This window comes from Theropithecus gelada, chromosome 9, assembly GCF_003255815.1.
Source record: "Theropithecus gelada isolate Dixy chromosome 9, Tgel_1.0, whole genome shotgun sequence".
NCBI classification, from domain to species: domain Eukaryota; kingdom Metazoa; phylum Chordata; class Mammalia; order Primates; family Cercopithecidae; genus Theropithecus; species Theropithecus gelada.
Window position 1 is genome coordinate 34,041,161 of NC_037677.1, and position 23,338 is coordinate 34,064,498.

The 23,338-nt window shown below is 38.6% G+C and overlaps 1 protein-coding gene across 2 annotated transcripts in view; it reads left to right on the plus strand.

Moving 5' to 3' along the window:
- The window catches only part of ITGA8 (integrin subunit alpha 8), a 198,488-nt gene that overhangs the window by 43,042 nt on the left and 132,108 nt on the right, over nucleotides 1-23,338 (plus strand). The window contains exons 5-11 of one of the 2 annotated variants that reach the window (XM_025396715.1): nucleotides 173-234; nucleotides 1,327-1,372; nucleotides 6,130-6,255; nucleotides 7,227-7,271; nucleotides 12,298-12,341; nucleotides 14,178-14,234; nucleotides 17,786-17,838. In XM_025396715.1, coding sequence (XP_025252500.1) covers nucleotides 173-234; nucleotides 1,327-1,372; nucleotides 6,130-6,255; nucleotides 7,227-7,271; nucleotides 12,298-12,341; nucleotides 14,178-14,234; nucleotides 17,786-17,838 — 433 coding nt within the window. The remainder of the gene's footprint in view (nucleotides 1-172; nucleotides 235-1,326; nucleotides 1,373-6,129; nucleotides 6,256-7,226; nucleotides 7,272-12,297; nucleotides 12,342-14,177; nucleotides 14,235-17,785; nucleotides 17,839-23,338) is intronic. The other variant, XM_025396716.1, reaches the window with a different exon arrangement.

Here is a 23,338-nt window from a genome sequence, read left to right on the forward strand (position 1 = left end):
AATTTGTTTAATAAATTACTTGGAATACCTTTAAAAAATAAACATAAAACACATATTGATCATTTTTAATTTAGAAGGTTCTAGAGGAAATAACATAATATCCTGAATTGGTTATTATAAAATATTTCAGGAATGATGACATTATAACATTTATGTATTTTGATCATTCTAGGCAATGCTGATCCGGAAGGGCAGGGTTACTGCCAAGCAGGATTTAGTCTGGATTTTTATAAGGTGAATTATTTTGGTCTTGCAGCTTCTAATATTTCATCTGATTGCTTTTTTTTAACCCTCTGCCTCTCACTCCCACACCCCAAAGCCGCCACCACCACCAAAGAAACAAAGAATCTTAAGGAATATACCTAGCCTGTTTGGGAAAATTCTTTCTAAAAATATTTTCTGTTCACTTTTTATTTTTATGTAAATAACTTATGCACATAGCAGCCTATTAAACAGTAGAGAAATAGACATGACGAAAAGCAACAGCCTTTCTTCTTACCCTTTGTGGCAATAATTTTTTAAATGAAAATCTAAAAAACTCAGTAAAGAAATGTTTCTTAAAAATATCACAGGAATCTATTCATTGTTTTGTTAACTGCAATTGACCAGTTACATTTAATATTAATATTAAAATTCATATATCCTTCACAAAATTAAAAAGAGATGTTCAGTAAGAATGTAGAGGGAAAAGATTCTGTGGTTTTGAAAATAGTATAGAAAAATTTCATCAATGTATAAACTGTTTACTGTCTTTTATCGTACTTTTTATCATTACTTTTTTGTTTTGATATTTTCCACTGAGAGTTAAAAATATGAAGCATGAAAGGTGAGGATGTAAATTCATGAGAAAATGTTTATATGTGTTAGTCTGGAGTGTTTGCTCTTTCTCCTGAGAAGGAGGTGGCATTGAGGATGTATGGAAAAAAATAGGCATTACTATGGCCTTGAAATAAATTGGAACAGAATTTTTTTTTATCACTGAGCCTCAAAAGACCATGTCTGCAGGACTGCACAGCATTAAACATGTTGATATTTTGCTTATCAGAGGCAATCAAAAAACAGAATTTATCTCTCTCAAGGGAGAGAGTTCAACTTACTTAATTGAGTGAAATTAAAATTATTTAATGTGATAATACACTAAATAATTGAAAACAAAAGAGGAAGGAAAATAAACTGCAGGCCCCAGATAGAAGGGTCTCTTAAAAATTGCTTTTTATGTGTAACGAATTGTTAGAGCAATGCTTTTTAACAATGATTTCTCACCCTTTAAAAATGTTCAGTGTTTCTTTTCTGATTATGGTTGCTGTTGCTGTTTCTGTTTTGTAGAATGGAGACCTTATTGTGGGAGGACCTGGGAGTTTCTACTGGCAAGGTATGTTCTGTTGGCAGAGCAGAAAAGCACATTTACTGTTACCAACAGAAGGATAGGCCCAGAAGTAATGTTAAATATTTACCTTCTGTTACCTAAATTTTATATCCTTATTCATAGTTTCTCAAATGAAGCATTATTTGTTGTTTTTGCTTTTAATATTTTATTTTAATTGACAAAACAATTGTACATGTTTATGGGGAACATGTGATATTTTCATACATGTATATGATGTGTAATGATCAAATCAGGGTAATTAGCAAAACCATCACCTCAAACATTGATCATTTGTATTAGGAACATTTTACATCTCTTCTAGCTATTTGAAAATCTGCAATAAATTGTTGTTAACTGTAGTCACCTTATAGTGCTATAGAACATTAGAACTTATTCCCCCTACCAGGCTGTACTTTTGTGTCCGTTAACTCATCTCTGGCTATACCTGCATCTCTATTCATCCTTTCCTCTAGGAACCACTTTTCCACACTCTACCTCGATGAAATCAACTTTTTTAGCTTCCATGTATGAGTAAGAACAAAAGCATCATTTCGATTTGTACTCTCATTTGTTTTGTTTTTGTTTTTTCTGAGACAGAGTTTTGCTCTTGTTGCCCAGGATGGAGTGCAACAGCATGATCTTGACTCACTGCAACCTCCACCTCCCAGGTTCAGGCAATTCTCCTGCCTCAGCCTCCTGAGTAGCTGGAAATACAGCTGCATGCCACCATGCCCAGCTAATTTTGAATTTTTAGTAGAGATGGGGTTTCACCGTGTTGGTCAGGCTGGTCTCAAACTCTTGACCTCAGGTGATTCACCCACCTTGGCCTCCCAAAGTGCTAGGATTACAGGCATAAACCACTGTGCCCAGCCTGTACTCTGTAATGTAAATGATATTTTAAAATACTCTTGCAACTTAACAATTCATTTCTCCATCAAGAATGTGTTGAGGCTCTGCCAAGCTCTGTGGTAGATGCTGGGGATACATTAATGAGTAAAAACACATTGTTCTTACTGTCATGGAGGTTAATATCTAGAGAATAACAGGCATTAATCAAACACTCACAGGGGTACCCGAGAACCCCCAACTGTGATACACACTCCAAAGCAAAGGCATTTGGTGATGGGGCCGGGAGAAATTAGGAGGCTTCTCCAGGGTGGCTGTGGATAGGTGTGTTTTGTCCTCTGACCACTGGCTGACAGGGGCTGGAATACAACCTGTGCTCTGCTTACTCACTATGAACCCAGGTGCCGACAGCATCTGCCCATAGGAAATGACATCTTCTAATTCTTGCTAAGGTGCTGCATAGGCCAGCAGCAGCGCAAAGGTTAATGAACTTGGAAAGCAAGCAACCCTGAACTGAGATCTGGACCTTACGTAGGAGTTACCTAGGTGAAGAGAGGAGGGACCATGTGCAGATATTCTGTGGGAGGCAGGAGGGCAGTGCAGGTGAGAACAGAGCAAAGTCAAGGTGACCAGAGTTAAGAGAGTGAGAGAAGAAGTGCTTGGGTGGTATGGAGTCTCTAATTTCACAAAAGAATGGATTATGTGAAATTAACATAATAATGTTAATAGATGTTAATTTCACATCATCCATTCTTTAAGTTGAAAAAACGTTGGATACAAAGGATTTGCTGAAAATTTTCCATAGCAATGGCACATAGAAGCATTTTGTCTGAGACATAGAAATTTAAAATTTTATTCAGGTTTCACATTGCAGGCTTGCAGTCCATGCTAAGCTGTTTTGTCTTCATTCTACAAACCATGGGAAACCACTGGGAGATTTTTAAGAGTTTAAATGGATGGCTTAGGCTAGAGTAAGAAGGTGTTGTTTGTCCTGAGTATACTGACAAACTACGAAATGAGTTTAAGCATGGAGTGCTACAATTGAATTTATGTTTTGAAAAGATCATTCTGGCTGTGTTACAGAAAATAGATTGAAAGTTGGCCAAGGTGAACTATCAGCAAAGTAGTTACAAGGATATAAACTACTTTTATCAGGTAAACAAGCTATATAAGTTTCAGGTAAAGACATCTGTTTCTTAGAGCGATGATGGTACAGACTGAAAAAGAAGAGAAATTTGAGAAACACTTTGGAGGCAAAAGAAGCAGCCTAAATGATGGGTTGGATATATGGCGGTAAGGGAAGAGAGGTGGTGAGGGAATGTTTCTGACGCCTGCTACTGAATGGCTGTAGGTGGGGGCCGTTCACTGAGGTAGAGAACACTGGAAGAAAACAGGTTTGAAGCGGGCTGGAGAGGGAAGAAGATGAGTTTACTTTTTGTTCTGTTGGGTATGAAAATGTTTGAAATACCTAAAGGGTTTCACATAAGTATTTAGGGCTTAAGCTCAGAAGACATCTAAAGTGAAATACAAATTTTCATCACTTGCCATACTGATTTTAACTGAGGCCACGGGTATAGATGGGAGGCCTAGAGAGAGAATACTGAGAAGATTCTGTAATTTGGGCTGTAAAGTTTAGGACAGAGTAGAATCTGAGATTCATAGTTGAGGGAGGAATTTTTTTAATGGAAGAAACTTGATCATGTTTGAAAGTCATTGAGAAAGATCCAGGAGAGATAGATTTATGATAATTTTTTTTTTTTTTTTTTTTTTTTGGTGATGAGTCTCACTTTGTCACCCAGGTTGGAGTGCAGTGGTGCAATCTTGGCTCACTGCAACCTCTGCCTCCCGGGTTTAAGCGATTCTCCTGCCTCAGCCTCCTGAGTAGCTGGGACTACAGGTGCATGCCACACCTGGCTAATTTTTGTATTTTTAGTAGAGACAGAGGTTCACCATGTTGGTCAGGCTGGTCTCAAACTCCCGACCTCATGATCTGCCCACCTCGGCCTCCCAAAGTTCTGGGATTACAGGTGTGAGCTACCACGCCCAGCCGATTTATGATACAATTGTATGTAAACTTAATGTTAAGCTCAATTCATGCATATGCAATTATAAACATCAAATAATTAACATTTTGGTATTTAAAAAGTACTTTGCAAACTGTAAAACTATATATTTTGCACCACAGATGGCTACAAAATGAAAATTATATTTATGGACGGTTTTCTAATTCACTTGGTTTATTTCACATAATCTATTCTTTTCCTTAAACTGAAAAAATGTCTGAGACAAATGATTTGTTAAAAATTTGCCATAGCAATTGCATATAGAAACACATGTTTGAGACATAGAATTTAAAATTTTGTTCAGTTTAAGATGATAATGTTTATAGACACAGCTAAAGGAAACAGCAAAGACAGTGTGTATGTGGGATGGAGGAAAGAGGGTCTTTAGCTCTAACCCAGAGACAACTGGCAAATTCTACAGTGTTCAGAAACTCATGTGTAAATACCATTGTCTTAACAGCAGAATAGTCATTTCAGTCCCAGTCACTTGGCAATATTTATGATCTGGTTTGACAGTTTTATTCTTTTGTGGACCTCCAACAGAAAGACTGTGGGAATTATGTGTGAAATCCCAAAGACTAATTTGGCTTTCAAATTGATGTTAAATGATAGTCTTTTGAAAGCATTTCTTCAGCTTTCTCCCAAAGAACATGATCTCACACTTTTGCCTTAGATGTCCATGGTAAACATGGGAATGCATAGAAATTGCAGTGGAAATTGCTGGCTGTCTTTTAGATGCTTGTCTACCCCAATGCCATATTTCAAGACTTCTGAGAGTGACTTTTGAGAGAGATTGGCCAAAGTTCTTATCATATCAATGTTGGTGCCCATGGATTTCTCTTTTGCTGAATTTTGGATCTCATTGGACCTAGCTGCTTCCCATTGTTGTAATTTTATGCTCGCTCACTATTTTAGCAAGAAAAGCAAATGGCTCAAAGATTTTGTAATTCCTTCGTTTAACTTAGCTGATATATTTTATCATCTATTAATCGGATACCTGATTTAGATTGAACACAATATCTATACTTTGCAAGAATACCAAAAGTTTTATTAGAATGCCAAAGGAAATGTTGGTTAAAATGCCTGATATCCTACTAGCAAAACCATATGACCTTAGAGAATGCACTCTAGCTCTTTGGGCCTCAGTTTCTCCACCTAGAAGAAGCTATATTTGACTAAATGATCTCAAACCTTCCTTCCAGCTGAAATATTCCAGAATAAAAATTACATCATGGCTGGGCGCCGTGGCTCACACCTGTAATCCCAGCACTTTGTGAGGCTGAGGCGGGCAGATCACGAAGTCAGGAGTTTGAGACCAGCCTTGCCAACATAGTGAAACCCCATCTCTACTATAAACACAAAAAATTAGCCGTGCATGGGGGCAGGCGCCTATAGTCCCAGCTACTCAGGAGGCTGAGGCAGGATAATCACTTGAACCCGGGAGGTGGAGGTTGCAGTGAGCTGAGATCACGCCACTGCACTCCAGCCCAGGCGACAGGGCGAGACTCTGTCTCCCCGCTAAGAAAAAAAAAAAAAAAAATTACATCACATAAATTTGGCCTGCAAATTTGGCCTCCACTCTTAGATATTTTTATTATTTGGAGGTGGAATGTGTATGTTGAAAGCAGCAGGAAGACCAACAAAATATTGTAGTTCATCTCGGGTCTTCGGTCAGAATGGAAAGTTCTACCCAGGTGCAACTAACTCTACCTTGGAGTTCGAGTGGCAGGCAGGAAAATTCATCATCAAAAAAGCAACCAATTCCACCATAGCTTTCAAGGGAATGTGTGTTTGCCCAGGGAGGGCCTGCCTCTTGCATTCATTCAGTTAATGTATTAATTTGTTTAAACACAGGGCAAGTGATCACTGCCAGTGTTGCAGATATCATTGCAAATTACTCATTCAAGGATATCCTCAGAAAACTGGCAGGAGAAAAGCAGACAGAAGTGGCTCCAGCTTCCTATGATGACAGTTACCTTGGTAAGACCCATTGCCCAAGACATTTGTGGTTTTTCAAAGGACAAGCATAGTAAATGCAGATGCAAGTTTTATCCCTGACTTATCTGATGTTATTTGGCATCTTATACAAGTGTTCTTTTATTAGAGTAGACTCGATTTTTCTTTTCTTTTTAATACTGCTATTTTTTCCAGCCACGATGTGTAATACATAATTTGAGCAGCTATTTTCTTGGCTCCATAGCAGTCTCTTCCACGTGAACTATTTCACCAGTAGTAGACACTACGTATTAGCAGGGCTGCTACTGGTGTAACAGGGACAGCATGACAGCAGCCTTCTCTAGTTAACAGAGCCGCACAAGAGAAGTTTGAGTTGCTGAAATATTCTCAAATTGTATTATGTACAAACCACACAATGTCATTTTACCACTACTGTTTCCCACCTTTGGTATCCTAGTGGCCTTTTGATTGCTTGATGAATTTGAAAAAGAAATGTAGCTATGTTTTGTCAATGTAGCCAGCACCTCACTTTAGAGCTAAATGAAATTGTGGTCATCATGAGAGGTATTAGGAAGTAGGTCTTGCTGGTGACCAGAAATAGCAAAACCTGAGCCCAAAGGAAATCTTTCAGAGTATTCTGTCTGATAACTTTCAATCAGCAGCTCTTAAAATGCAACAGCCACCATTTACACTCAAGGTGGATTATGAAGTGTCCATGCTTTTAAAAATTGACCTCAGAATCTCTCTCTTTTTTTTTTTTTTTTTGCTATGCTACTACTTAAGTAGTAGATAATCTATTATGCATTCAGGATTTAGTATAAAAGTGTTCCTTTCAGTGTGATTAATTTTTCCTTTATAGAATCTTTAATCTTTATAATATTTGTAGAGATTTCTAAATAAAGCAGTACCACGGTAGCCCTTTCACCTTTTTCTAGATGTAACTAATTCGGTTAAGTCATTAAGTGTGATGAGTTTGTTTATTTTCTTTAAAACAGGATACTCAGTTGCTGCTGGGGAGTTTACGGGGGATTCTCAGCAAGGTGAGAGACACTGCTGAGTTTAAATCACTTATAAAGCATGGGGAAATGGTAAAATGACAAAAAGTTTTTCTATCAATGTGATTTTATTTGCCATACAAAAAGTACGTTAATGGAATCCCAGAGTGCCTATAATATTTTGTAGAAAAAAATACTTCGGTACAGCATTTTAAGTCTCAAATAATTTCATAAGAATATCAACTGTATAAAATCTAGTTAAGCAATAAAATATTAGGGCCATAGTCCCATGTTATGAATGAACAATACAGATGATTAAAAGCCATGCTGTTAGTGACAGATCAAATTTGTGAAATTAAGATCCCTTTTTAACTCTCATTTCTAGTGCCTCTCATATAGGACATGTCCAAAATTACTCTCCCCAGCCAACTCCAATCCAACACCCCAACCTTACTTCCTTTTTCCTCTTTGAACATACCCAAATAACAAAACAAACGAATCCCTATCTCCTATATATCCCTTCTGTCCTGCCTTCTCTACCTTGCTGTGACTGTTGTCTACTGGGGCTGATGGACATGAAATAATTAACACAGAATACCTAATTAAATTATGATAAGTGCTAGGATAAAATTCTAAACATAGAGTAAGGAAAGCTCTGGTGTTAAGAAAACATTTGAATAGAGCCTGGGATGATGAGGGCAGGGGTTCAGATAGACATAGACCAATTTCTATATTCTAAGGTGTGTAGAAAATGGGGGTGTTCAAGGACCTCAGTTTGACTGCCAGACTTTAATAGTGAAACGAGATTGGCTTCAAGAAAGGTCTGGGCTCAGATTATGTCCAGTTTTACAGGTCATGGAAACGATTCTGGGATCTATTCAACATGCAGGGGAGAAGACATGAAAGGTTTCAGCTGAGGAGTAAATATAATCCAATTATGCATGTAATCTAAAAGAAAAAAAGAGAACAAATCACACTGGCTGCCTATGTAGATTTGATTGAGATGAGAGTAAGGAAGAATGGTATCATATCTATCACTTCTCTTCATGTCTACCTCCTTGAAGGCAAATCTATGTATTGTTCTTATTTATCTCCTTTACAAAGACTAGACCATGTGTTGCTCATAATAGACTCATATGGGAAACAGCCTGACAGAAATAAGTAGAATCTTTGGAGTCAAGATCCACATAGGTTCAAGTTCTGACTTCACAGACTCTCTATTCCTTAGGATATGACAACTTCTCTGGTTCTTATTTGCTCATCTTTAAATAACACTAATACTAACTAACTCAAAATAATGTTCTGAAGATTGCATGAGTGAATGCATGAGAAATACTTAGATGCAAGGCAATAAATGAGAACTTTTACTTAACTGGTAATATTTATTGAAATAGTCAATCATCAATTGGTATTTACCATTTTCCATCTTGTTTCATATGAACACTGACTGCATTTCATTAACGCAAGTGGTTTAATTCACAAATAATTAAGAGTAAATGAAATATGGTCACCTCTAGTAATCATTACAGATCCTTTCATAGTTTTGTGTTAAGGTATACAAAGCAGAATATCATAAACAAAGTTTTGCAGTTCAGGTTGAAGATAATCAGGTTTTTATTTTTTCCTTTGAAAGAACATTTTTCTTTTAGGTACAAACTAATTCATAAAGGACTTGTCCTTTCATTATGTCTTCTTCAAGGTATTAAAAGGCAGTATATTGTAATGCTTAAGAGCCTGGACTCCGGAGCCAGACCTCTTGGGTTTAAACCCTGACCTCGCTACTTACTATCTCTGTGACCTGGGAGAAGTTACTGAGCATCTTAGTGCCTCCAACTTTTTTCATTCTTAAATAAGGATGATGATGTTAATAGTATTGTCTACCTCATAGGATTCTTGTGAGAATTAAATGAGTTAACTCTGTTTATCCATAAAACAGTGCAAGGCCTGATATCTAAAAAGCGCTGTTGGCTGTCATAAGAACCATTGAATTAGGAACCATCAAAGATAGTATTGAGTAACTAGTGCCTTGAGAACAGGTCAAATCTAAAAATCACTGAAAATTTTACAAAAGAAACTAAAACATGCCAAATTATTATTCTTTTAATATGGCATTAGGAGTATTGTTGGACTGGGTGTGGTGGCTCACACGCCTGTCATTCCAGCACTTTGGGAGGCCAAGGTGGGAGAATTGCTTGAGCTCAGGAGTTCTATACTAGCCTGGGCAACATAGTGAGACCTCCTCTCAAAAATACAAAAATTAGCTAGGCATGGTGGCATGCACCTGTAGTCCCAGCTTAGGAGGCTGGGAGGCTGAGGCAGGAGGATCACTTGACCCTGTGAGGTCAAGGTTGAAGTAAGTCATGATTGCACCACCGCACTCCAGCTTTGGGTGACAGATTGAGACCTCGTCTAAAAAAAAAAAAAAAAAGAGTCTTGTTGGAAAGCTCTCCAGAATAGCATTCAGTTTTGACCCAATAAGATAAATAATGATGCACAAGAGTACATTGTAGGGAAAGATGGTAAAAAACAGTAGTGATTTTCCATCAGATCTCAGAAATGGATTGGGTTTTAAGTGTTCTGAGGATATCTAAAAGGATATTTTGTATTTTGAGGATATCTAAAATAAAATAAAAAGTGTTTTGAGGATATCTAAACTATTTAAAATAAAATATCTAAAATAAAATGTCTGAAAATGGATTGTGTTTTAAGTGTTTTGAGGATATCTAAAATAAAAGCACTATCGAGGAACATCACAATCAGCTCACCAGACCACTACGAATCCAGGACTGTGCATGTTCAAGATTTACTTAATTAGACAACAGGGAATAAGAATTCTATTTGAAAAAAACAGTGAGCACTTCAATGTCCTCAAGATGATGGGTTCTTAACATGGATCCTCCCACTGCTGGGTGGGACATGGATGGGCTTCACTGGATTGGAACCTCTAAAAATTACATGCAAGATTTGATTGTGTATAATTTTCCTGGTGAAAGGATCCATAGCTTTTTTCCAATTTTGATATATGTTCATGACTCAAAAAAGGTTAAGAGCCTTTGTTACCACTTTAGAGTGAGATGTAGTGAGCTAAAACCCAAGAAAGTAATCTGTCCCTAACCAAGTCCAGGAATGTAATTTGACGTGTTGGAAAGAATGTTGACTTTGCTGTCAATTTTTGACTTGTACTACTCACCAACTATGAGTTCGACAGTGATAGAACCTTTCTAAGCTGCAAATGAAGGAAATAGTTTTGCTTCTCACTAGTCAGTATGCTACTCAAGTCATGTGTTCCCAGGCCAAGGATCTAAATTTTTCCTGATTATATTGATTATTAAAAATTTTCTGGCCATGTACAGTGGCTCAGGCCTATAATCCCAACACTCGAGGAGGCCGAAGCAGGTGGATGGCTTGAGCCCAGGAGTTGGAGACCAGCCTGGGCACCATAGTGACACCGCGTCTCTACAAAATATAGAAAAATTATCCAGGCATGGTGGCATGCACCTGTGGTCCCAGCTATTCAGGAAGCTGAGGGAGGAGGATGGCTTGAGCCCAGGAGGTTGAGGCTGCAGTGAGCCATGATGATTATGCCACTACACTCCAGGCTGAGCAACAGAGTGAGACACTGTTTAAAAAAAAAAAAAAAAAAAAAAAAAAAAAGGGCCTTCTGAAGATTTCACCTTGAGTTATTGAAAAAGAAAAGTCTCCTATTTTTCCTTCCAACTGAATAGTTTTTGTAGTTGAGTGACAGTTCAGACTTGCCTTAGACCCCAAGCAATTAAACTGTCCTGATCATTTATTAAAAAATTAGGAGCATCTTTACTCAACATTACATTTAATAACTCCTTAGAGTTGTGGTCATATGAGATTGCAGACTTCACCATTACTGGGTGGGATGACTGATATTTTAAAAACAAAATTCCCGATGTTTGTGGGATGGGAGAAGTCGTGGTTGCCATGTTTCTCAAATGGCCCAATCCTCTAGAATCTGTCCTCACCCACAGGCCTGACTCTGAAATCAGTCAGCCCTATTATATCTGATTGTGGTTTGCTTTTAGTGTCAGGAGAACTTAATTTATACCAAATAAAGATTATTGAAAACTGGACAGGGTACTACCAGTTCCGTCAACTTTCCCGGCAGTCTATCCAGATTGCTTAGTTTTCCTGAACCCTGTTTTATGATTCAAGAGCATGCTTCCCCTGCTCTCCTGCTGCTGTAGATGAATCATTCACGTTCCTGTCCAAGGCTCCCCTCTCTGCTTCGCACCTGATCCCATTCCCTCCCTTGACTCTGAGATGGAACCAGAACTGTAATTTTTATACTAGTACAAAAGATGTCACTATAGTAAAAGCTGGAAGAATCACAGTAAGAGGTCTAACTTATAAATCGCATGCAGACCCAAGAAGCCAGGTTCATGATCTAGAGACCAAAGTGCAGAGAGACTCCCAATGAAGACATAAATGTCAAAGTATTACAAAGGGGTACGACCTCTGTTTTTCTGTTTTCTATTATCTGGAGAAGAAACAAAAGTAAACGCAAAGCCCTGGCTTCAAATTCCCAACCCTCTACATCAGCAATCCGCAACCTTTTTGGTACCAGGGACTGGTTTCATGCAAGACTATTTTTCCACAGATGTGGGGGTGAGGGATGGTTTTGGGCTGAAACTGTTTCACCTCAGATCATCAGACATAAGAGTCTCAAGAGGAGCATGCAACCTAGATCCCTCACGTGCACAGTTCACAAGAGGGTTCCCGCTCTTGTGAGAATGTAATGCCACGGCTGATCTGACAGGAGGCAGGGCTCAGGCTATCATGTGAGCAATGGGGAGTGGCTGTAAATACAGACGAAGCTTTGTTCTGGCTCACCTGAGGCTCACTTCCTACTGTGTGTGTGGCCAGGCTCCTAGCACCACAGACAGGTACTGGTTGATGGCCTGGTGCTTGGGGACCCCTGCTGTGTTCTGATAGCCACTCATTTAAAAAGCACTGTCTTCACCACTTATTTATTATATGGTGTGTGGGTGTGTGTGGGTGTGTGTGTGTAATTCCCCTTCTAAATGACTATTTTCATCCCCAGAATTGGTTGCTGGAGTTCCAAGAGGAGCACAGAATTTTGGATATGTGAGTACTGAGAATGCATTATAGGAATAGGATATTTTCTTGTACAGATGCTCCTTGATGGAATTACATCCCAATAAACCCATCATTTGAAAATCCTGTAAGTTGAAAACACATTTAATACACCTCACCCACCGAACATCATAGCTTACCTAACCTACCTTAAACATGCTCAGAACACTTACATTAGCCCACACGTGGGCAAAACCCTATTGTATAATAAAGTGTTCATATCTCAAGTAAGAGTATCATATCGCATATTGCTAGTCTGGGAAAAGATCAAAACTCAAAATTCAAAGTATGATTATTACAGAATGTGTATCACTTTTGAACCATTGTCAGTTGAAACATCATAATTTAAGGACCATCTGTATATGCAAAGAAATGTTTCATTTTATGCAACTTTTAAGTCTTTTAACACTTCCTTTATTAAGGAGTTCCTCCTCCCGATTCATCCTGCTTGCTTATGAATAAGGAAGGAAAACAAGCCAGATTAGATGTGTTCTCATCCATGTGCAAGACCAGCTAGGCAACTGATGGACCCAGTGCAAAATGAAAACACAGGCCCCTTGTTCAAAAATTATCAAAAATTTCAGGACAGCAACAGCAGAGCATTAAACCAAGTGTGGGACCCATCTAAGCACACAGGGTCCCGTGTGACTGCACAAGTCATATACCCACAAGGCTTGTCCTACCTGTGGGTATAATCTGAGAATAATTGTGGAGGATGCCATGGTTATGATCAACACCTTAATATGTCTCATACAGTAGAAATAAAAGCAATTGTTATTTCAGTTATTTTAATTAATTGCATTATTTAATTTTATTGTAAATTTAACTAATTGTAAATTTATTATTTGTTTCCTACGATTGCTATAACATAGAATCACAAACTGGCTGGCTTTAACCAACATAAATTTATTCACTCACAGTTCTAGAGGCCAGAAGTCTGACATCAAATTGTGGGCAGGACGATATTCTCACCAGAGCATCTATGATAGGAGGGTTCTCCTTGCCCCCTTGCAGCCTCTGACAGTCCCTGGCATTCCTTGGCTTGTGGCAACATCCCACCAGTCTCTGCCTCCATCCTTGTGTGGCCTTCTACCCTCTGTGTCTACATGTGTCTTCTCCTCTTTTTATAAGGACATCAGCCATCAGATTTAGAGCCTACCAAGATGATTTCATCTTGAGATCCTTAACTAATTTCATCTGCAAAGACCCTATTTCCAAATAAAGTCTTATTCTGATGTTCTGGGTAGATATGAAATTTTGGGGTGATACTATTCAAACCCGTCACTATGAAATTAGGAAAAGTAAATAAATAGATCTGAAAGAAAACCATATTTTAAATAAAGTTCATCTTTTGCAAAAGTATCTAGAAAGCATCATGTTTGGCTAAGTAGAATTAAAAGGAATATTTTTGCCTTGTGGATAGCATTTTAAAACCTAATTTTTCTTGCAAAGAACCATAATGATCAATTTATAGTAGCACAAGAACAGAAATGGATTTAGACAAAAATCCTGGTTAAATCAACCAATCGTCAAGTTAATCGCTCTCAATATTCTTGAATTTAACTTTTATTTCTCCAGCTCAGATTAATAAGCATGCATTTTGTCTGAAAGCATCTCAGACTTAACCACAAAGAAAAACTTCAATTGGGTTTTTTTTTTTTTTTTTTTTTAGGTAAGATCATTCTGTGGGCTTTCGTTTTTGTTTTAAATTTAGCTAACCATTTATCACACTTTCCAAAAAATTTTAAATGATTCAAGTTGTAGTTTTAAAAAAGGGCTCCAATTCTACGTCAAATGGTGTAACCTGTTTAATTTCTATGATTTCAGGTTTCAATCATTAACTCTACAGATATGACGTTTATTCAGAATTTCACTGGCGAACAGGTAGAGACATTTTAATATCAAATAAATAAAATCACTCTGGGTTACCAGTAGACTATAATATTGATATCAGTTATTCATCCATTCAACAAATACTTAATGAGCAGCTACTATGTACTGGAAACTGTCCTAGGCACTGAGGATGCAATCGTGTGCATCAGACAGTCAGATCCCACCCAGCTCTCAGGCAGCAGTGAGGTGGCAGGGGATGGAGAGGGACAGTTTATTAACAGGCAAATAAATGTTCATAATTTCAGATTGTGAACCATGATTTAAAGAAAATAAAGCTGAGTGATATAAGACGGGAGGGAGGTGGCAAGGAAGCCCTTGGATGGGGTGATCAGGGAGGCCTCTGAGGTGCCAATGTCTGGGCTGAAATGTGAATGGCAAGACAGAGCCAACTATGCCATCTTATCTAGAACCTTCCAGGCAAGGGAAGGCTAACACAAAGGCTTTCAGACAAGAACTAGCTGGACATGTGTGAAGAGCAGAGTGAAGGCCACAATCTCTATAAGCAAGAGAGACGTAGGAGCTGAGGACAGAGGGGATGGGGGCTACTCATAGAAGACTGGTGGGGGAGGCGGGCGGTGTTTGGGATTAGGAATTTTTTTCTAAGAACAACGGGAAGTGGTTTTGTATTAACATGAATCTTTCAATAGTCTATAAATGCCTGAAGCTTTTGATGTAAGATATGGGAAGAATGTCTCTGTAAAAAGGACCTGAACTTCTGCAGTTGACAGATCAGACTTCCAGTTCCCACTGCACCCTCATGAACCGTGTGAGATCACAGGAAAATTACCTCACCTCTTTGAGCCGCTTTGCAAAATAAGAATAAAATGTTTATCTTCCAAGCTCCTTTTAAGAATGAAATAAATCAAGGATTATAGATTACTTAGAAGATTCCCTGGCACATAACTCTTCAAGAAATGTTAATTCCTTTCCATCCCACTTCCTCTCTCCTGTCTTTTGACTAAACAAAAGCCACTAAATTCCCATGTGCCATTAAATCTTCTAAAATTTGAGATGCATTCGAATACATGTGCTTACAATGATCATAAATGATTGCATCTCTATGTCTGTAAGATATAGATTCAGGCCTCCATGTTTTAATGCAGGACAAACCTAAAATGAACTCCTTGTGTTTGTAACTAATATGTGACTATTTATGAACAGAACTACACACTTAATTTTAAACTAAATATGAACAAACTGTGGAAGTAATACATTTAAAATTAACCACGTTAATTTAATTTGAAGAGGAGAGAAAAATCGATTGTCTGGAGAAACAAATTCAGTTCACAACTGGCTTCCCTTAGATGGAAGTACCAACTCAGTATTTAAAGAAATGTGGCTCACACCTGTAATCCCAGCAGTTTGGAAGGCCAAGGCAGGAGGATCGCTGAGGCCAGGAGTTCACGACCAGCCTGGGCAACATAGTGAGACTGCTGTCTCTGTTGAAAAAAAAAAAGAAAGAAGAGAAATCAGCAGGTTTAAAAATAAACACAAAATGATTTTGACATCTTTTTTCTATAATTTGGGGCTTTAGTCTATTACTCTGACATTTTCAACAAAGCATTTTACATCTCCTGATGCTCTTTTGGAAAGTTTGGAGAAGTAAGACTGAGATGAGCAGGAAGTTGAATAGATATTGAACAACTATTTCAAACAACTTTTCCTAAGTGGTGGTAATTAATAAGTGAATGAGAATCTAGCAATGCTTCTCCTTTGCCCAGATTTGTTTACTTTTTATCATTAGAAACTTTTTAAACATTGCTAAATTTAGCCTTTCTATAACTTCTTCTCCTCAATACTACCCAGTTCTGTAATCCTGAACCTCAGAAGGTGATAAATGATGAAATTCCTCTGAGTGAAGGCCACACACCGCCACATAAAGAGTAAGAATTTCATGATCTATGTTTGGAACAGAGAAAAGAGGTGAAAGAATTGAGTTGTTACACGCCACTTGTTAACTCGTATATTCATTTTCTCTGCAAAGAGCATTTGGCACTTGGCACCTACTTTGGTCCAGACACTGCTCGGGAAGTTCAGATAGAACAGTAAACAAACCAGACCAAAGTCTCTGTCTCCTGGGGCACGTGCCTTCTAAGGGATTGTGTGTTCATTAAATGAGGGCATAATAGGAAGTTACGTCACCTCAAACAATGCGTGGCACACTATGGAAGCAAAATTGGCAAGCTGAAACTATGGGTCAAATCTGATGAGAGTATAAATTCTGGAAAGATTATAAATCCAAAAACAGGTTTAAAAAGAAAAACTGCAGAGATAAAATGGGGGGAGGCTGGGCGCAGTGGCTCATGCCTGTAATCCCAGCACTTTGGAGGCCGAGTGGATGGATCACCTGAGGTCAGGAGTTTGAGACCAGCCCGGACAACATAGTGAAACCCCATCTCTACTGAAAATACAAAAATTAGCTGGGCATGGTGGTGGGTACCTGTAATCCCAGTTACTTGGAAGGCTAAGGCAACAGAATTTCCTGAATCCAGGAGGGGGAGGTTGTAGTGAGCCAAGATCGCGCCACTGCACTCCAGCATGGGCAACAGAGCGAGACTCTGTCTCAAAAAAAAAAAAAAAAAAAATTAAAAAAAATGTGGAGAGAGTGTAGTATACTAGGTACACTCATGGAAAGGATTTAGGAGCTTTTGTTGACTCTGAGCACAATACAAACTGACACTGAGATGTGGGTTCCCCCAACATGAAAACATTTTATTCTTCCTCTGAAGCAGGAAGCGTAAATCCTACCTAACTCTTCTCTTGTAGTCAGTGCACTCACAAGTGTCATCTGTGTTTTGGTACCACATATCATATCTCTAACACAGAGAGGTTGGATGGTGAGCCAAGTGAAAATATTTTATTTTGAGACAGGGTCTCTCTCTGTCACCCAGACTGGAGTGCAGTTGTGTGATCTCAGATCACTGCAGCCTTGAACTCCCCAGGCTCAGGAGATCCTCCCACCTCAGCCTCCCAGTTAGCTGGAACTACACATGCCACCATGCCCTGCTAATTCTGTTTTATTTTTTATAGAGATGTGGTCTCACCATAGTGCCAGGGTTGGTCTTGAACCCCTGGACTCAAGTGACCCTCCTGCCTGGGTCTCCCAGAGTGCTGGGATTACAGGCATGAGTTGCTGCACCTGGCCTGAAAATATTTTCATACAACATCATATGGAAGTGGAATTAGATTCCTTCTGTGAGATTCGAGATTGCAGAACTTGGTGGGATTAAGTGCTGCAAGTTATGGAAGAGCCAGATTTAGCAGTGAACATTCTGATAGCTGTGTCCACCAATTAAATGGACTGATTGTTGAACATCCCCAGAGGGTGTCCAAGCAGATGTCAGGGTTATTATGGGGAAAATTATTCATTGGGTCAGGGGTTAGACTAAATGAGGCAAGAGGACCCTGGCAACTTCCAGGAGTCTACAAATTTAAATGCAAAAATGTACCACAATGAGATGAATCTTTCGGGAATAATGGAGACATGACTACAAAACTGACTGTTTGGACACAGAATGTCATCTCCTGATTTTCCTTTGCAGATGGCATCTTATTTTGGATATACCATTGTCGTATCAGATGTTAACAGTGATGGGTAAGTTTACAGACCTCTGTCATATACAATATGTTACAGTCATTCATAAAGATGTTATATTTTCCCTTCACAAAATACATCCTTCCTTACTGCCTCAACAAGATAGAGGCTCCCTTGTTCTCAACGTTTTTGGTTCAGGACAAGAAGATGCATCTATTAAATAATTCTCTGTCATCTGATTTTGTCCTTATGGAGATTTTCCACATCTGCTGCTTCTAGAAGAGGATTATTTTATTTCGTTTTATTTTTAATCTTATAAAGTCTTTAGTCATTCAAAATTCATAGCCATTAAGGACATTCATCTATTTCTCTTTACTCCTTGAATTTTCACCTAGCATGTGGTACGTTCACAAAACATTTACACATAAATGGATTTTTTAATTGCTTTAAAAATGTACTATACTAGTAACAGCCATGGAGAAGATGAAATTGTTATTTTTCAGATTACAGTAGTAAATTACAGTTGAACATGGACCAAACAGCACGGTGAATTTTGGTTATGTTCAAGTCATTACTTCAAAAATAAATAATGATTAAACGCCCCTTTGATTCACTAAAAGGACCTCACAGGTAAATTAATGAATCATTAAAGTAAAAAACCATTAGATTGAGATGTATTGATTATCCACCCAAAAATATTATTGGATCATCCACCATGTTCCAGGCTTTGTTCCTGGTGCCCAGAATACACAGGTGAATAAGACAGGTAGAGTCTCTCAGGGAGCTCACATTTTCACAGAAAGCAAATATCTGAAGAATACTTACTTTGTTCTGGGCAATGTGCTAAGCACTTTAGCTATACCTTTGCTAGATATTTTCTGTGACCTTCATATAGCTATCAATGGACTTTGTATTAATTGTGTCATGGCATTTGAATGGAGATAAATTTCATACCTTTTGTACCTGTTGGGAAATGTCTTTCTATTATTCTTTCATTGAACATAAAGTTCTCGAGCATCTATTATGCACTAACAGGCACTGTTCTAGGTGCAGAAAAATCCATAACTTCATGAAGATTATAGTAGAGTTAGGAAGGTTCATGCTACAGACAAAAATTAAATGAGTAATGACTATGTGAGATGGTTATAAGTACTACGGAGACAGCAAAAACAAAAGGGCTGAAAGCAACCAAGTAGCTGAATACATAAATAAACTCTGGTACATCCTGATAATTTTTATTCAGTGCTAAAAAAAACTGAGCTATCAGGCCATGAAAACACACAGAGGGGCCAGGTGCGGTGGCTCATGCCTGTAATCATAGCACTTTGGGAGGCTGAGGCAGGTGGATTACCTGAGGTCAGGAGGTCGAGGCCAGCCTAGCCAATGTGGTGAAACCCTGTCTCTACTAAGAATACAAAAAATTAGCCAGGCATGGTGGTAGGTGCCTGTAATCCCAGCTACTTGAGAGGCTGAGGCAGGAGAATCCCTTGAATCCGGGAGGCTGACATTGCAGTGAGCTGTAATTGCACCATTGCACTCCAGCCTGGGCAACAGAGCGAGACTCTGTCTAAAAAAAAAAAAAGACACACACACACAAAGGAACTTTAACTGAATATTGCTAAGTGAAAGATGCCAGTCTGAAAGATCTACATTCTATATGATTCCAATTCCATGACATTCTGGAAGAGGCAACACTATGGCAACAGGAACAAGGCAGTGTTTCCCAGGGGTTCTGATGGAGGGAGTTATGAACAGGTGAAGAACAGGATTTTTAGGGCAGTGAAACGACTCTGTATGATACAGTAATAGTGGATGTGTGTCCTTATATATTTGTTAAAACCCATGGAAGGTTTGATACCAACAGTGAATTCAGTGTAAACCATGGCCTTTGGTTGATAATGACGTATGAATGTAGGGCTTACTGACTGGAACGAATGTGCCCCTCCGACGTGATGGTGTGGGAGGTTGCAGGTTAGGGAGAGGGTAATGGGAGAATTCTGTACTTTCTGCTCAAATTTGCTTTGAATCTAAACAATCTAAAACTGCCCTAAAAAATAAAGTCTATTAATTAAACTTGTTAAAATAGAAAGAGAGGGGAGATAGGGAGTATTTGAAGGGATGCAATCCCCAACTGGGGAGATCATGACGGTCTTAGGGCTAAGATTCCAGCTAAGGAAACACCTAAGGGAGGTGAGGACCAGCCATGGTGATCTAAGCGGGAGGGAGGAAGGAGTGTTCCCTGTGGAAGAACAAAAGGTGCGTATTCCCTGAGGCGGGAGCTCCAGGCATATTCAAGAACCAGCAGAGAGCTGTGGAGCGAGAACCCCAGGGAGCTGGATCGTGAAGGTGTGCAGGTCACTGCCTTTACTCCAAACCACTGCACACAGTGCACACAAACTCTGCCATGGACTAGAACAAGTCCATTTCCAACTTGTTACAACGTCCTGTGAGCCATGGGGATTCCAGGTGAGCAGTACCTGCTCAGGCTTCGTGTTATCAGTTGTGCTCTGTCTACCAGCTCTAGATGGTCACAGAGCCTTCTGGAACCCTACTACCATGCACCAGGGGAGGCAGGACAGCGGCTTGGAGGGCAGTGAAATGACTCTGTCTAAGCAACAGCAGTGGAGGGAGATGGCAGTGCTTGCACTCTGCATGTATTTCGAAGTTACAGTTGAATGCCAATCTTATCCTGAAAGCAGTTAATTTAAAAATAAATTGCCTTCATCTTCAGTTATTTAAGTTGTAAAAATAGCTAATTTGGGAGGCCAAGGCAGGCAGATCATGAGGTCAGGAAATTAAGACCATCCTGGCTAACACAGTGAAACCCCGTCTCTACTAAAAATATAAAAAGTTAGCTGGGCGTGGTAGCGGGCACCTGTAGTCGCAGCTACTCGGGAGGCTAAGGCAAGAGATTGGTGTGAACCCGGGAGGCGGAGCTTTCAGTGAGCTGAGATGGCACCACTGCACTCCAGGCTGGGTGACAGAGCGAGACTCCATCTCAAAAAAATTAAAAATTAAAAAAAAATTTTTTAAAGTAGCTATTAGGACTGCCATTCAAGATTTCCAACTTAGGTGGACTGTAACTGTAATCACAGCCTTTTAGTCGTTTGGAAAGAAAATGGCTAAAGAACTTGAAGGCCAGACATAGCATGCCATCCAGTTTTTGTAATGCTTACAAAAACAAGGTTTCTAAAAAAGCTCCAAAATCTCAAAATCAGGGGGGAAAAAAAAAAATCTCACCGTGGCCTTTCATATATGCACAGACACATTTCTCCCCACTGACGGTCACACAAGCAGTAGGGGCTCTTCCCCCGCTATACAGATTCACTCTGTGTGTTCTTTTCCACAGGCCACTCCTGGTTTGAATCCTCAGGACTTTGCCCAAGTTTCGCCTTATGCCCTACAGGGCACCGTCCTTCCTGGAAACATGCGCATTCTAGTCTATAGTGAAGTTTTGTGACAATGTTTATAGTACTTTTTTTTTTTTTGCCATGTTAAGGAAAAAAAAATTGTGAGAATATGACCTCATTGGCTTCCTGTTGATCAAAATAATATGGTAGTAACAAATACATGACTGTTTTAAAGTAATAATTTCCTTCTTGATGTTCTTAAAAATTGCTATGCATATTTTTTTATTACATAGTATTTTCTGAATTCTTTAGATTGCGTTGAAGGATATTTGCATTAATTTACTAACGCCATTCATAAAGGTAAAGTGCCCACAGATTCTCAGTATATCATTTGCTGTTTTTAATTACTTAGATGCTATATAAATTCAAGGTCCTGTTATATGTAAGTATGCTCTGGAAGTAATTGAGACTGGCCAAAGAAAGGTGAAAGATAGACAACTCAAGTGAAGTCTGGAATTACAACAATGATGATATATATATAATATATTTCATAGGGTTTAAAAAAATCACTTGGCTAGGTCATTGCTCATGGTTCAGAAGTAAGGACTTCCCTGCACACACACATTTATGGGCTTGAACCAGACCCTCCTTTCCCCAAGCTGGAGATAAGTACATTTGTGCACAAGGCTCTCTAGTGAACATTGTTGGAAAACATATATTCTTCGAAAACTAGGCAACAAAAACAAGGTCCAAAAAAGAGCTCCAGAATCTCAATATCAGGAGGAAAAAAAAAAAAAAAAAAAAAAGACAGCGTCAGTAAGTGACCAAATAAATTAACTGGTGGAAATTTTCCCGGATATTTTTCTATTAAGAAAAAATCTCCGAGTATGATTGAATGGACAGCAAACATTTAGACTTAACAGTTGTGTGCATGCTGGTTGATGGTTAATACTATCAAGCCTGTGACAGTTTTGAAAATATAAACAAGCTGGGGAAATTATCTTCAGTTTCGCTATCTTAAGACTTCCATTACTACAAACTATGTCAATGTAAGCTTTGTTAGGAATTTCTGAACAAACTTGTTAACAAATGGAAATGGTATTTTTCATCTCGTGCCTAAACAAGCAAATATGTTTTCATTTCTTATGGCTTTTGAGCCTTATAGTAGTTATATTACTTCAGAAATTCACTGAATTACAATTTAATCCATTGGATACTTTCTATACAACAATTGTTTCTAACCTCTGCAGGACCAAAAGGAGCCAAATTTAAACAGATTCTTAGTGGTTAACTTGAGAATAATTTACAGAAAAATCCAGTTGAAAGGAAACAGCTTAGGGAACTATATTTTTATGCTAGATTTAGTGCAAGTATGTTCATTCATACAGGACGTATCATTATGATTGAATTAGGTAGAAAAATCTAAAAAATTAAACCATAAAGAGGTTGTAAATTAATTTCTGTAACGTAACTGAAGTGACATTAGTTCTTACCTATCAATTAGGTTGATTTGATATCTACTATCTAGTCCACTAATCTGTATTATTTTAATAAATAACTAAATTCTGAATATTAGTCATGAGCATTAGCATGCAACGTGTACTACTGGGGAAAAAAAAGAAACAGAAAAGTTTCTATGTTAAAGCAATACATGGCTTAGCCTGTTTTTTGTTGCTATAACTGAATACTGGAGATTGGACAATTTATAAAGAAAAAGAAATGTATTTCTTATACTTCTAGAGGCTGGAAGTCCAAGGTCAAGGGGCCGTCTCTGGTGAGGGCCTTCTTGCTGGTGGCGACCCTCTGCAAAGTCCTGAGGAAGTGCCAGGCATCACATGTCGAGGCGGGGCAAGAGCATTCCAGCTCTGTATCCCATTCCTCTTCTTATAAATTCACAAGTCCATCTTAGGGCTCCGCCTTGATGGCCTTATCTAATCCTAACTACCTTCTAAAAGTTTCATCTCCAAATGCCATTAATACATGCATCTGAAGATTAAATATCCAATACATGAAATTTGGGGGACACATTAAAAGCATAGTAACTTATGCACACTGTTGGGTTGCCTATAACATGAACCCAGGTGTGTGACTTTTTTTGCTGCCGTCATAGTTGTGTCTTTTCCAGAGTGTCATGCAATTGGAATCATACAGCAGGTAGTCTCTTCAGATTGGCTTAACTTAACAATGTACATTTAAGGTTCCTCCATGTC